At 41.4% G+C, this 16,308-nt stretch overlaps 1 protein-coding gene across 1 annotated transcript in view; it reads right to left on the bottom strand.

Annotated features, from left to right (window-relative positions):
* Window positions 1–334: 334 nt before the first annotated feature.
* Window positions 335–16,308, bottom strand: part of hs2st1b (heparan sulfate 2-O-sulfotransferase 1b) — a 39,361-nt gene continuing 23,387 nt past the window's right edge. The window contains exons 2-7 of the mRNA XM_030791537.1: window positions 5,679–5,917; window positions 3,751–3,836; window positions 3,183–3,321; window positions 2,306–2,403; window positions 1,861–2,018; window positions 335–1,182 (exon numbers count right to left, since the gene is read on the bottom strand). Coding sequence (XP_030647397.1) covers window positions 956–1,182; window positions 1,861–2,018; window positions 2,306–2,403; window positions 3,183–3,321; window positions 3,751–3,836; window positions 5,679–5,917 — 947 coding nt within the window. The 3' untranslated portion in view covers window positions 335–955. The remainder of the gene's footprint in view (window positions 1,183–1,860; window positions 2,019–2,305; window positions 2,404–3,182; window positions 3,322–3,750; window positions 3,837–5,678; window positions 5,918–16,308) is intronic.

Raw genomic sequence — 16,308 nt, 5'->3', positions numbered from 1 at the left:
GTGTAAATGCTCTGCATTGTACTCTAACAAGAAAAAAAAATCCTAAACACAAAAGAAAAAATTTTTAAAAACAAACGAAAAAAAGTTATTTATCACATCAAGGTGCTATTTGTCTATCAAACATCTCAAGCATGTAGCATTTCCCATTTTAGTCTAGTCAAAATAATCCTCTCTTACAGGCAAAAGAAATACGCAAAAGTGACACTCAGTGAATTCTCTCAACTCAGACGCAGCTTCTCTCTCAAAAATGATATATGACACAAACAGCACATTTTTGTTGCTGTTGTTGTTGTTGTTGTTACTGTTTGTTGGTTTGTTTCTTTAAAATGGGTGAAAAATTACCCTCAAACAATAGAACTTGATTTAAAAAGTTGTCTACAATTCACAGAACTCTGAACAGTTTCATAAGTTTGAGTCATTTTCACTTTCTGGAGATGACTTGCTCCTGAAACCACAGTGAAAGAAAGGAAAGAGGGTCTATTTTAAACCTCTTTGAGCCATGACTGGATCTCCATCTTGCTGGATTTGACCAGATGAGACAGGAAACTACAGCACAGAGATGGAGAACATCTATTTAAAAAAACAAAAACAAAAAAAAAGTTTCCCCACAGGCTGTATTAAAGCTTTTATGTAGTTAAAACCAGAGACAAACACAGCCCTCACACCAACCAGTCTCAAAGCATTCTGGATCTTCTTCCTGGACCCTCCTCTACTGGTCAGGAGGAAGTAGTGGAAGGAAAGAACAATCAAGTGATTTCTGGGAAACTGAGTCTTCATCTGGGCCCCTGTAAAGTTCCACTACCTCCGCAACATCTCGTCCTCTCCTTCATTTTGTTCTGCTTATAAAACATGGCCAGCTGGTAAGACAAAGACCACTGATCTGCTGTAGCCTTCAGGAAAGTTCATGTTTGTCTGTTTCAGTCCATTTTGGGTGAATCTGTTTCAGGAGAAAGTTCTAGTTCATTTTCGGATATATTTTCTCATAAAAGAAGTTCTGCGCCAGCAGGTACAGCTCCCCGTCTTTTTCCCTCACTCCGTGTGCACGAACAAACTGAAATTGCTCCAGTGCAAACTCATAAAATTCATTCTCCATCTTCCAGATCTCTGACTGCTGCAGTTTAGCGATGGATTCTTTAGTGGGGGGTTTCTTCTCACTTGTCTTCCTCAGGTGGGATTTCTTCCCTGTTAACGTTAAAGAGACACGCAAACACACGGTGTTATTTAAAGATGTGTGGATTTTAAAAGGGAGACTCAGCAATGACATGCAAAAATGAAGTTCGGTTTAAGGGTGTTTATTTATACTTGGTCCCTTTCAGCCCTCGAAACAAACTCGGAGCGATGAGTCAGCATTTTTTTGCGCATATGTGAACACTTTAAACGAACTCAGACTCCTGTGAAACGAACCGAGGCGGTCTCAGTTCGGTTCTCTTCGAGTCCGCGTTGCGGTTCGCTTAACCTTTGTATTGTGAATACAAAGCGATCCGGGTTCACTTCGCCTTTAGCCATGGTATTTTAGCCCTCTAGGGTTGCCCTAGACCAATCACATGCTGCACCAGAACCATGGCTGCTGGTAACTATGGAAACCCTAAGATGCCAAGATGCCATTTACATTTAATTCCATTTTCTCATGATAAGATGTCATTTTTTCTTTGTTTTCTCGAGATCAACGTCATTATCACAAAATAACGAAACTTTGTTTTCCCGAGATAGCGACATAATTAATTCGAGATCTCCCGTGCTAACGAATTAATTATGGTCATTAACGAGGCAAAACAAAGTTTCATTATTTCGTGACGATGGCACGCATAAAGTCGAGATCTCAAGAAAACAAAGGAAAACAAAGAAAAACAAAGCCTCGACCTGTGCGGTAAAGTTCGGTTGCTCCTCTGAAAAAGCGTGGCAGTGCTGCCTCCAGCATCATTATAAAATCCTCTAGTTCCTCCGTCACTCCCACCAGCAGGTACTCATTCACCAGATTATACTTGGCCTGTTCCAGTGCCCAGCGGCTGCCCACGTTCCTATACACAAACACACACACACACACACACAGGATTTAATGCAGTCAAATCCAGCTTCTGCAGGTATCATTTCCCAGCCCTCAGAATACTTACATGGCTGAAGTCATTTACTGCAACCGCTTCAGGCTCAATCATTGTCATATATTGAATTATCAGAGTTCTAACATACATAGGCCAGAACAGCCAGCGCGCACAATAAAGTATAGCAGCTTGGTTGTTTAAATTAACGGTAAAAGCTCTTATGGCTGAGACGGTGGCATTTGATGCGGGGTTGCCATGGTACCCACCAGCACTCTGAGTAATGACCACAGAAGAACGGGATCTGAAGCCAGAGCTTCTCAGGAGCACAGTCAGAACCTCCCGATGATATGCACTCATCAAACGTCTGAAACACACACACACACAAACCAAGAGCTTAGAGCTGAACGCACACGCACACACAGACACACACACGCTAATCAAACGTCTGAAACACACACACACAAACCAAGAGCTTAGAGCTGAACACACACGCACACACACGCTAATCAAACGTCTGAAACACACACACAAACCAAGAGCTTAGAGCTGAACACACACACACACACACACTCACACACACACACACTAATCAAATGTCTGAAGCACACACACAAACCAAGAGCTTAGAACTGAACACACACACACTCACACACACTAATCAAATGTCTGAAACATACACACACAAACCAAGAGTTTAGAGCTGAAGACATACACACAGGCTAATCAAACGTCAGAATCATGAACAATCAGAAGCTCATATGGGGGCATGTTTACAAACCAATCAAATGTCAAAACGCATAACATGTCCTGTAACAAAAAGCTAAGATATGACACGCGCAAAAAAATCACCTGTGATACCACAGTTGAAGAAAGAAAGAAAGAAAGAAAGAAAGACAGAAAAAGTTAAAACCATAAAGTTTTTCCATATACACATTCTCTAAATATATAAAATCATCAGGTCTTTACTGACATGTCTGCTCTCCCTTTTGCAACATTTTCTCCCTTTGCTTAAAGGACCGTCCAAAACAAAATTAAAACATTTACAACCATTCTCAGGAAACAGAGCACAAGATCCATGAAGGAGTAAAAGAAGAAAAAAGGAAAAACCAGGGTGACATGCATCACAGAAGAAAGGATCATAACCTTTTTGTCCCCTTGCTTCCTTCGTCTCAAGCCTGGCCGATAGTCATCACCAAACCGCAGGAAGTAATAATAGGAAACCAGTCTCTCGATAGGGTCACGCACCACATTAACATAGACAGGCTTTCCCTTCACTCCAAACCTGCCACAGCACAGAGGAGTAAAGCAACATTAACATCATACAAAAACTGCTACGACTGTGAAGAACTTAGACTATACCAAGGATCCTGTTACTTATCAAATCTTTTCTGTTTAGCTGAAGAAGTACTTTGAAAATGCTTGTGTTCACAAATGATGATGCAGACTAGCACATGTGGAAAAAAAAAATGCAGCTTGCAATTCTCCTGATAGCCACAAGATGTCAGCAAAGCCACAAAGAAAAACAAACAAAAAAAACCCTTCTACATCCCTGCGTACCAGTCTATGATCTGAGAATGCAGGGGAATCAAGATGATGTTTTTCTGTACATGTGAAAAATGCTCTGCAAAAAGGTTTGCTCATTCGGCATCTGCTGTGAAATAAAGGAGAGAACATGTTACTTAACACTGTGAGATTTCGTTCTGACACTTACTTGGAAAAGTCCAGGAAGGCCACATGGCCGTGGTAAAACCCAGGTTTCATCTCTCTCCACGAAGTTACATTCCTCACAAACCGCACCTGGATAAACAACAACAAACACACAGGGTCATATTCCCCCGATTTTGATTGGCTTGGTTGACCTGAGCAAGCGCCGATTCCAAGTGCACTTCAAACAGACTCAAAGAAAAACAACCCGAATTCTTCAGTTAAAAAAACACATTGCTGCAAGACAAAATGATCTGTGACATTTCACCAAAATATCAGTCTACAAAAACACACTGGTGTTATTCCTTAGGGAACAAAGAGGTTGCACTGTCTGCACAACGGAAGAAAAAAAAAAAAACAAGCTGTCTGGAAAAAGGTGGCTTGAATATTACCTTGGCAAAGGCATCCCAAAATACCACTCTCTCTGCTAGGAGGTTTTTTTTTTTTGTAGCGTGTGGCAGTGACATGAATACAAATGGGAAGAGGGGAGGGAAAACACACACACACACACACACACACACTGAGCCTAACACACCAGCTGTGTCATTGAGAGACAATGCCAGCCATTCCAGTCAGGGTAGTCAGCCATACCACATGCAACTGGCAAAGAAATAGAGAAAAAAATATATATATTCCGGACTAAACTGGCATCTCTCTCATGCCATCCATCTCCCCTGCAAGTCAAACCAGCAACATTTACGAATATTTCTCTTCACTACTCATTTGTGAAATAAAAATGCCATTCCTCTGCTCAGCATGTCACAGACACCTGCTGGAACATTTCTGCTTGGTGGCCTTTAGTCGTTAAAAGTTATGGCATACCGAGAAAAGAAAAAGAACGCCTCTCTCTGACCAAAGCGAAAGGCTGCCGCGTGAGTGCACACGGCAGCTGATGAATAATGCAGTTTGTGTCAGAGGTGACGTAGCTTGTTAGAAACGGCGTGATGGAGACACAGGCCGAATCCACCCGCGTCACTTGATTTTAAGACGCGGTCACTTCATTTACAACACGGTCATTTGATTTTAAGACTGTCACGGGAAATCAAGTTGATTAACAGTAGAAATCACTCCCGCCTTCATTCCAGTCGCGAGTAGAACCATTTGATTTTCAGCTGTAATTTGTCTGTTAGTACAGGTTAAGCCCAGCGCCGTGCCTAAGAGTTTAGCTCGTCTGGTTTGTTTCATCTGTGCTGAGCTAATTACAACCTAATGAATTACAACCACTAATGAATGGTCACTCCACTCCACTCTCTCGAAATTAAGCCATTAAAAAGTCTGAGAAACTGATCTGAACAATGGAAGGAGGACAAACAACCTCAACAAAGCTTTATATTAATTTCAGTTAAGATAAACTTAAAGCTTTTCTGGCTTAGGATTTATATTCACAACAAGTAAAACTAAATAGCCCCGAACTGAGGGTTTATCATAAGTGATTTGACGCAGTTATCATTCATTCAGTCACAAATCTGAACAAAAACCATTAATTAACAATTAATTATTCCATTTCTTGTTTTCCGTCTCATCTCTTTAATCGGGTCCAAGAAAAGTTTTTTTTTTTCTTCTCTTTCTTTTTATTTCTGCAATTTGTTCTAGAGCACATGGAATGAATGAGTATACTGTGAAATTCTCTAGATCAAAATGGTAAACTCTCCTCCCTCAATTCCACACTCCAACAATACTTCATTTTTCTTTGAGTCCTAATCAGCGACATCGCATTAAGGTAATCACGGTTCTGATCGGCATTTGAGCATTAGACACAGCTGTCTAAAGTTCAAGCCTGAGCAGACAAGCAAGGTTATCACAGCAATCAAAGAAAATGAGCCAACTGAGAAAACCGAACCACTGCTACGACCTGTCTCTCTCTCGTCTGAGCTGGCTGAATAACACAGAAACAAAAGAACATGGCCTTGTTTATCCTTTCTCTCTCTCTCTCACCTGGTCCTGTAGAGACATGACCGGGTTGTTCTTGGTGGTGTTAATATGCAGCACGTGGAAACGGTTCTTGCTGCACAAGTCGTAGGCGATGTTGGTGAAGGAGGTGCTGGCAGTCTTGGGCACGCGGTTGTAAATAATGACCAAGTCTTCTTCCTCCGCCAACGCCGAAGAGTCCCTCGCTCCATCCTGCGTGTGTCTCTGCTCCACCTCCCGCACTTCGTGCCTAGCGATGGTGCGCTCTGCCAGAGGAAAGAGACAAAGAGAACGAAGAATGAGAGAGAGAAGGTTATAAAAGAAAGAGAGGCATTATAAAAATCATATGAAGGCTATAAATGTGTGCGTAACCCTTAGATATATGTTTAATGTCTGACACACGGTTGTTCCACGTCTCAGCCATGTTCCATGCCAGTTTAACATTCACAAAGTCTCAACACTTGTATCACCTCTTACATAATTCATGAATGAACAAAAGGAAGGACAAAGTCATGTTGCCTTCAGACCCGGTTTGTGCTGCTGTCCTTGTAGGGTTTCTAACTGCACACAAGGTCTCACTTCACAACAGAAGGAGCATACAGATTGTTTGAAGGAGTAGAGAAAGAGCACGAGAGAGTAGAGAGGTAGAGAGAGAGAGAGAGAGAGAGAGAAAGAGAGAGAGAATTAGCTATAAATCCTGGTCAGCTGAAGGTACACTAAAGGCTTGCCTGCGGCCCCTTTCCTCCACGTGTTGATTTAATGAAACCACACTCAGAGAATACAGACTCGATGAAATGCACCAGTAATGGAAAAAGACCAGGAGGATATAAAACACAGGCAGTGTTAGCACCTTCTCTGCTGCTGCGTTCTAGAGAAGCCTACAGTTCGCCTCTTTATGTTCTCTGACAGTGAGGCCTAATATCGTTTTTGCAAAGGTATTAAGTTGTCAGAAAACTGTTACAGCAGAGAAAAAAAGATTTGGGACCTCCTTCCCCCTAACAACTACTACTACTTTTCTGATGATGTGGACCGTTAAGGCTAGCATGAGCTCATTCCTCTACTGGGATTTGGGCTGGAATTACAGCCTAACGACAGGTCACTACATTTCACCATCTCATACAGATTCAACCCTTGGGATTAGACTGAAAACATGATCTGGAATAAAAGGTTGGGTAAATGTGTGTGTGTGTGTGTGTGTGTGTGTGTGTGTGTGTGTGTGTGTGTGTGAGACAAGTACATCATTTGAGACAATTACATTATATCCTGCTTGAGGGTGTTTTTTTTTAATATTTGGACTGTAAGAATTGTGTTAAATCTCACATCCCAGATTTTTAACACTGCTCATAAGTTGTTCCTAAAATCCTATTAGTGCTGTTTCGAACGACTTACCTAATAAGATTTGCTGATTTTAGATGATGGCCACAGGTAATTGACATATTGACCCTTAACTGCTACTTTACATGAGTAGTCTTTGCCTAGCTATTTTTTGCTCCTTGCGACATCTCTGTCATAATCTTGTGTCTTTTTGGTTGTCCTGGACACTCTGACTAGAGCTCTGAGTAGACATTTTGTCAGTGTCAAACCAGAATGCCAGTGTGTTGTCATGAACAAGCACAATTAGGATCTGTAGCACACACTTCAGACACTAGTCGTCAATCAGACTGCCCTCATTAAAATTCATGTAATTGCTACCCGCCCTGTTTAATCTGACAGCAAGCAGTGGAAAGCGATTTTACATCTGAGATAAAAAAAAAACCTGTTTGATGCCAAAATCAGAATACATTATAAATGCATTAAAAATCTACTGGAAATTAATTTCAATGCACATTTCAGAGGCTTTATAGAGTAGGCTAGGCCTATATGACAGATATCTGAAAGAGCAGAACATCCACTCCAATAACCTCAACATTGCTGAGAGCTTCAGTCAGGATTTGAGTGGATTTTGTGGACCTACTGTGGGTTACATTAAATGACATTAAACTCTCAGCTTGGGTGGAGAAAAACATATACTTTGTGTATCTGCACAAATGTTCTGTTTAATAACATGTATCACTCCAGGCCAGCGGGTCAAGAGTTTTCACTTCCTTTTTTTCTAGCACTCCATCAGAGCAAATCAGAGCATCTTGAGTTATAGTGGGTTTCCATACAGAATGATTTCCCTTTTTCACATCATCTGATACCTCTGTAACAGCAGATCAGTCATGTGGTTTTTTTTTTTGGGGGGGGGGGGGGGTTCCCCCCCAGAGATAAACACCAGACATCTTAAGGAGGCCGCTTTAAGAAAACACAAATCCTCCATGAAAGCCAACTCATTTCTGCTCTACGGCGCGGTAACTCTCGGCATATCATTTGAAATGGCAGACATCACAGAATTTTAGTGACAGAGGAAGATGCACGCAAATGATCAGAGGCTTCACACTGAAAAGTCTAAACAGAATAATAACAATGGGATGCATTTGGAGAACAACTGAATCTTGCTATTTAAGATCTCTGACAGTGGAAAGCCTGTAGTCTGCTTGCTAAATCTGGTTCCCTAAAAAGCACAATAAGGGTATAATAAAGAAATGTAGGCCTACATAGCAGGGGCACTTTAAGAACACAAAGGCTAATGTGGGCCTCTCTCCAAGATTTCTCCACATGAAACACACGGCTTGCGTCTCACACCTTTTTAATATAGCAATTACGCAAGACTTCGGCTCCTTAATTAACTCATCTGTCTTATACAGTGGACGCCCACCAGTGCATAAAATGACCGACCATATAATACTGATCAAGGTCTAACAAGCTTCTGCAGTATGCCTCTCCTTGGTTCCTTTTTAAAAAAAAAGTACCTCTCTAACACACAGGACTCTGACCCAGAGTTCTGTGAAGCATCTTAAATTATAGAACTACAGTTCTGGAAACAGTGCAATCTGGCATTAGACAGTGTGAACATTCTCTCTTTTATACCTAGTTCCAATTAAAGATTGAAGAAAGCCATGAGCAGAAGCATACATTCATTCTAATTAAGCTCAAGATTCCGTCAGCTCTCGCATAAGGTTGTTTTTTTTCCTCTGAAAACAAGATCTTCTCCTTCAGTTTAAGGCGAGAGAAGAAACTCGATGTTGCTTGAAGACACAGCAGTCATGTTTGTTCTCTGAAGATGGCTGAGAGCTCTCATTACAATATTTCTCCCTGAGTAAAGAATGGCACCGGTCCAACTGTTTCATCTCAGACCACGGCTCTCTGAACTTGTTTGTACACAAATGATGGCATAAATGCTCTCTCTACTCAATACCGTTTCTCTGTTGATCTCTTTGTTTGTCGGTAAATACTTAATACCCTCCTTCCCTTCCTCTGCTAAGAGCACAGAGAAGATCTACGGCTATCTGTTCAAAGCACGCATCTTGATGTCCGAGCATCACCTTAACCTCAACTTTGATAAAAAAACAAACTCCAATGCTCAGCGACAAAGTTTCTGCCAGCGATCCTCTGAAACCCAAAATCCATAGGCATGGCTCGTTTCATACCTCTTCAAAGTTACTCACTATAGCCCTTAGGTGAAATCTCATACCTTTGCATAACCAATGCTGACACCTCTTGCGCCATCTGAACTTTTTTCATCTTCCTCTCCGTTTCCCGGCATTGATGAGAGACTGCCCACTCTCCACTTTAAAATAAAATGTGGTCGAAGAAGAGGAGAGGAGGCAGCGCTCCTCCAGCCAGCATGCACGACTGCACTAGCTTGGCTTAATTATCCAAACAACCTGTGTCTTGCCGCCATACAAACACATTTCCAGGTGATTAAGCCTCTGATGATGATATTGAGGAGAGAAGGCTTAATTACATGTGAAGCTTTGTGTCCTTTTCTTCCTCCTTCAACACCATAGTCTAATGGGAGCTAATTATAGCCTCTGAATCTTCTTGCTAAACAGAAAACCCAGCTCCCTGCTGTTGAGGCCTTTTGTGATTGACAGCATCTTAGGAAGAACTCCCAACCATGAACTGTCTGTTTCGTTTCCATGACGGTTTGTCGTAGCAGTTTTCTGGCACCGTAGCCCATCCCCCACTTGTCTCTCTCTCTAATTTGTGATCATCTGAATAGATTACCCAATTTACTGTTCCCATGGTAAGAGAAGAATTTACTGGAAAGGGGCGAGGCTTCTGGTGGGGTAATGCAAGTCCAGACTGAGGCTTTCGCTGGATTAAAGAGCGAGGAGACTTGCTTTAAAAATAAACAGCCGTATCCTATGTTTGTCCTTGGGGCTAAAACATTTGCCAAACTTCTGCCTGTGGTAAAAGCACACACATATTGCAGAAGTTTCTTCTTTCACTAAAAACACAATATGTGCAAATTTAGCTTTTTGTGTTACGGTTCTCGGGTTGAAAAATCTGAGTCATTGAGAGGGCATTCTGAAACACAAGTCTCATCTCCACAGTTTTTTGGAAGTGCATCAGAACATGAACTAGGCCACTGCACCAACCTAACAAACACACAGAGGTTTATGTGTCTAGCCATGACAGTTATCTATAATAAAATTACTACAGCTTCTATTTTCAAATGAACCTTCTAGAGAACTGGCAAAATGTTCCAGAGACAATTTATGAGTCCACACACTATGCATCTAATAAGATCATGCACTTCAGTTTAGGTTTAACAAAGGATTCGCCGCACAATTATTAATAACTATGCTATGCTGTTGCAGACAGCAGGAGAATTTTTTTTATATATATTACAATCTGAAAACCACTACAAAAACCTAATCTGTGAAGGAGCCTTTTTGGCGTTTGGGACAGAACTAGAGCACGTAACTGTAGTTAGCGTAACTAATTTATACTCCCACTCCTCGACATGTAACGCTGACTCTCACTTCAGGGCGCGTGGCTTGTTACAGTGTACATTGTCATGTCCCAAGCCCCTAACACCTTCTATTCACTACCAACATCTTTACATAAGATGGGGAATGTCTCTGATTGTGTTTGGGTCATTTGGAAACAGGATAAACTGAACTGAAATTGTTCAGTTGCCCATTTATTTACACATGCATAAAGAATAGATGACTAATATGAATGGAGAAGGTGACCAAATCCACTGGTAGGGATATCTCTAGTCATTGGCTGAAAATGGAAAAACAAACATTATGCGAAGTAGCCACTGTTCTTTAGTCCAGTCTCTATGAAGTACCTTCCCAACATCATCATCTCTATACAAAACTTTTCCCAATAAGGTCACTAACACAATCACTAACACAGAACAGCATTACATGACACATGGTCCTCTGCAGTAAATGGATGACCAATGCATTTAATGCAGAGAGAGAGAAAAGTTGGGGTTTTGGACAGGATGGTTGGTTTAATGATCTATGACAGTCAGGGCTTAAGGAGGATGCACCCTGCTTCTGCTTGGTCTGAACTCATTTCAATAGCGCAAATTATTCATCAGTAAAAATAATGAATGCACTCAAACGATGCATCGTTACCAATTTTAAAGTCAGCATGTAGCCTAACCTTCCAGAAGCCCCAAATACTTCCTGATCTCCGTTTCAGCGGCATCAAATAATCCAACAAGAGCAGGCTTGTAAAAAAAAATAATAATAATTACAGGCGACTGCCTTTCATGTGTCTGCAATAGACTGCTGCAGCACTGTGAGGTTCAATTCAGGTAATTCAAGCACCTTGAAGAATTGCCTCTGCTTGGAATAAGCATTCTGTGGTCACAAGTGGAAATCCATCCCTCCTCTGTACGCCATACCACGCGGTTATGACGGAAACCTAAGAAGTAGACAGAAGACAGCCACTAGAAATCCTGCTGGTTTCTGTGTACAATTTTCCATTTTTTGCTGTTCAAACATTTCATTTCAAAAGCACAGACATGGCGGTAGGGAGAGGTATTGCGGTAAAGCTAAACCCTGACCAATCGCTCCCTTATTGCTGCAGAATGACAAATTAGACCTTTCCAAACTCCTCTAGGTTCTTTTCTGTGATTTTCACTCAAATTAGCGATTAGTCTGTGACTTGACCTTTCCAATACCTCTTAATTCCAATAGAAGAGCATGTCTGCAAAGGGACCTCCTTAGCCTGCTAATGAGATTCTCAGATAAATTTATAACAAACGTCACACGAGGTTCACATTAACAACTATGAACCATATTTACATTTTAAGTCTAGTCAGCTTAATTAAAGGTCACATAATAAAGGAAACCTCTCTTGGTCCTAATTATATGGGCCCACTCATTTTCAAGACATATAACTATATTGCTTGCAGTTTGAAGAAGACTGCTTACTGTAACTGTTAAGGTAAAAGAATACTAATCATGTAATTTATAAAGCACAATACTAGCAAGAGATGTGGCTGATTATTGTGACTTAAATTGTAATCTCCACTGTGGAATCAATAACAACATAAACCACAGCTGCATGTTCAAGGAGGATTAAACAGTTTCTGCCTTCTGATCACTGGGCAATCAGTCTTGAATGGAAACCATTCATTGTAAACAAAAGGACGAGTTATGGAAGCATGCAGCAGAATTTCCATGAAATTACACTTATTGATCTGTTCATAGGTGGTGGGGAGGAGATGATGTAATTACAGACTAGAGGTTGGAAAACTGGTGTGGGGGCTGTGTGATGAAGGATTATGTCAGAACTATAAGCTTTTCTCAAATTCATACCGTATTTAGCCAACAGCCAGAATTCTATACGGTTTAACTTTGTGATCCACATGTGCTTCATAATGTTTGTAGAGTAGATTGAGTGACCTGCTCAGTATTCATTGCCTGATTTGCCTTAATACACACTACTTCACACCGCTGAAATATAAATGACATATTTTTAATAGTATAGAACGTGCAGTATAGAACCTATGCATCTGTATTACCGAGAATTTATAGCACCAATAAGAACAGCAATAAAGCCTTTAGCAAATGTTTGATTTTTTTTCCCCCCTCACATTGCCAATAAAAAGTAACCAGAAGTTTGAGACTGTGAGTTGTTGACTCTTTCAGAAAAATCAAAAGGACATAAAACAAGGCTGCTGTGTATAAACACGACCGTACCCTAACCGGCGCAAAGCTGGGCAGCGATCGATGAATGATGGATCCACAACCTTTAGCGGAACAGCGATCCGAGCCTGTTTGTGCGCAGTGAGGGATGCTGGGAGGGGTGGGGGGGGATAAAACGGAGGCATCCACGGCTCCAGCCTGATTGATCGATCCTAATCACGTCTGTTGATTTAATTAGATACATGCAGATTTATCACCTGTCTGTCATCACCGACAGCGCGGCTGAGAGGGGCGCCGAGGACGAGGGCAGGAGAGCGCTGCATTATCTCACCACACCTGACACCGCCAAGACCGCCTGTCTTTTCCCTCTAATAGCGCAGAGTGTCAGCCTCCCCTCTCCCCTGATTAAACAGAGAAATTTATTACATCTCATGTTGTTGTCTCTGTTCTAATAAATGCCGTTAATCTCCTGTCTTTTTTGAAAATAAAAAAATCTATCATACTTCCCACAGCTTTACAGATCACGTAGCGAAATATGATCAATCAGCCAATTAGCTCTGTTTATTCGAGATGCTTGCGTTTCACTGTCGTCAACCGAAAACAAGAATTAACCGAGAGAAACATTGCACATCCATGAATTTATGCATGCAGGTAACTGTGATTAATCAAAGTACTAGCATAGTAACCTTATTTTCTATGAGAGGAAACTGTCCAGAAAGATTTAACCGTCCTAATGTAACAATACAGTACAAGGGCAGAAGTTTCAATACATGCCAGTGAAAATGACAATACTCATTCCCTGAATATCAGCCGACCCTTTACCCTGCGCCCTTAACAATCTAACTACGCTAATGTCCTGAGGCCGTGTTTCAGCTAGCATACTAGCCCTAGCTTAATCTCCGCATAAATCCGAATCTCCATCTCAGCTTGAGAAATGGCAGACAAAACTGCGATCTTCCTCCAATCTCAGTTCGGCTTCACCCCTTGACTTCTACCCTGGAACTTCCCATGGCCTCTACTGCAGTCATGATCTCGATAAAAAGCACAATGTGGCCATTTAGTCCCATCACTTATTCCCTATCACAGGATGATGAAAAAGACCTACAAAAATCTTGATAATGGTCATAAAACATAGTTTTGCCGGATACAGAGGCACACTTCTTGAGCGTTCAACCATTCCTTTATTCCGTTATGGCCTTCGTCTTAAAGCGATTTCCCTAAGTGCAGCCGATAAAGATCGACCATGACAAGCATAATAGGTCTCAGCGCCCATTTGCGGTGTATGATTTAAGGAGACAAACAAGGCAGACAACATGAGGAGGAAAGACAAAGCATGAAGGTCAAACAGCTAGCAGTTTTACACTGAGAGGACAACACCTCTAAAATGTGACTCATTACAGTGAGGTAGACTACAGCCTGCACCTAAAACTTACCTTTGGCAGGTGGCTGGGATTGCTAGCATGAGCCAAACCTATGAAACGAAAAATAACGTGCACTAATGCTCTTGACACAACATGGTTTTACACAGATATCATATTCTTGCCACTTTTCAAAGAGGTTGGGAACATAAGTTTAAAGAGCCAATACAACCATGTCTTAGCATCCACACACACAAAAGTTCTCTAAGCCCTTCCATCTCAACTAACCTGGAGCTCAAAGTCATTTCTCCTGTTTAGAGGAGTATTAAACCAAGTGGTTGCTGTAACTGAGAGAAAAACATGTTGCGCATATATTACGGAAAAGTATCCGGAATTGAATTGTTCCCTCATTTTGTCCACTGCCAAGTTGTGGAGATATTACCAGGAGTTAAACAGAGTTAAAGGGGATATCTCAAGGTGAGGCTGCAGAACCTTAGTGAAAAGGAGACACTTTGAATGGCTGAACTGATGTTGAACTTGTTTTCTCTCTTTTGATGTCGATCCTCCAAGCTTGAATGTCAAGTGTTTATTTATTCAACAGGCAGAAAAGGAAAAAATCTGTCCTATGACTGAACTGAAAAGCGTTTTCATTTCACGGTGCTCCCCTGATATTTACATGACAAAACAGTAAACACTTCCCATTTTATTCTACAGAGCAGAGCACATCCTCTGCAAAATTTTAAGGCATTGCTCTTTGAATACAAAGCGTCAGCCTGACTTATTCTTTTACTTCTTAACGCTGTACAAAGCAAGCAACTGATAAAGCATTTCAGACGCAAAGAGGAGTGCTTGTGTGGGAGTAATACAGAGAATAGGAGATAAACAACTGGAAAACAGTTTTAAACACATACAGTCACACTTCAGCGTTCCGCAAGCAAAAGAGAGGAGCAAAATTCAGGTCTCCTCTAAAACGGACAGGCTCCGGTGGGGTTGAGGACTAGACAGAATGAAGGTCTGTCTGAAGGATGAAAGACCCTAGAGGAGGTGTGAAGCCGAATCCAAACAGAGACACCACCTGCTCTGCCTCTCTGCTGTCATCGACACACCTGCTTTAGTGACATCCTCAAGCTAAGCCCCTCAGAGCAATTAGTGTCAGCAGCTAGAAAGAACAGCGTATTCCCTCCATTTTAAACTGCCTGTGAAATTTCGGTGTCCTTGGGGAGGGGGGGGGGGGTGGGTGAAAACATGAAACAAATATCTTGCGCATTTCTAAAAAAAAAAAAAAAAAAAAAAAATCAGAACTCAAAATATCGTCTAAAAATTTGACATTTATTCATCTACACCACCTCTCATCATTGTTTCATCTTTTCCCAGCTGCTGATTGGCCACACGCTGTTCAAAATGGAGCATCATTGCCAAATTAGGATCATCGCTGTTTCATGTCAAACTGTGATTGGTCCAGTGGGATGCCTTAAAGCAGTCTTTAAGAGCTTTCTCTTCTCACCCTCCTCCTAATCTAGCCCAGGGTCGACTCCAAGAAATCCTCCTGTCCCAATTAAAGAGATATGCGCTTTGATGAAAGCTGATCTCATTGCCCCCGGTGTTTCCACAGTGCTTAGGGCAACCCTTCTTACTTGTCCTTGCCAGGCCCAACCCTGTCAAATTAACAGACAAGACAAACTCTCTCTAATGCATGTTCCCAATTAGAGTGTGTTATGCTTCTTGTAGTATTGCAGGGGAGAAAACACACAGCAACGCATAATGGAATCACAGCAGTCAAGACTGCGGAGGACTGAGAATGGAGAAACAGAGGCAAGTGAGAAAGAGGGAGCAAAAGAGAAAGGGAGAGGGAGAGAGAGAGAGAGAGAGAGAGAGAGAGAGAGAAAGACGGAGGGGACTAAACCTTTCTGCACATTGTGCTATGGCCTAGTTTTTTGGGGGGTTTTTTTCCTACTTCCTCAAAACATCTTCTGCAGGAAGATGAGAGGAAGCCCAGCGGAGGCTTAGTAACCATCTTATTGTTCCTTGCATTAATGTGGCCTCTATACAACTCAATTATCTATTTTTTTAAAAAAAAGGTAAAGAAAAAACGGGAAAAAAAAACGGTAAAAGCATCTAAAAGCAAGATACATGTTTTAAAAAAAAAAAGAGAGAGAGAAAAAAGCCTAATATGACATCTCTGACAGAATACTATACTGCTCTGTAGCTTTAATGTTCTTTCTTTTGGCGTGTTTTAAGCCTGACTGTTAAAGAACAGCTAAAGCAGTTCTATGGTCTTAAAGTCTTTTTGCTGTCATCAACAGTGGTGGGATACCCGCT

Source organism: Chanos chanos, chromosome 14, assembly GCF_902362185.1.
Source record: "Chanos chanos chromosome 14, fChaCha1.1, whole genome shotgun sequence".
In the NCBI taxonomy this organism is placed as follows: domain Eukaryota; kingdom Metazoa; phylum Chordata; class Actinopteri; order Gonorynchiformes; family Chanidae; genus Chanos; species Chanos chanos.
This window is presented reverse-complemented; position numbering and strand designations above follow the sequence as displayed.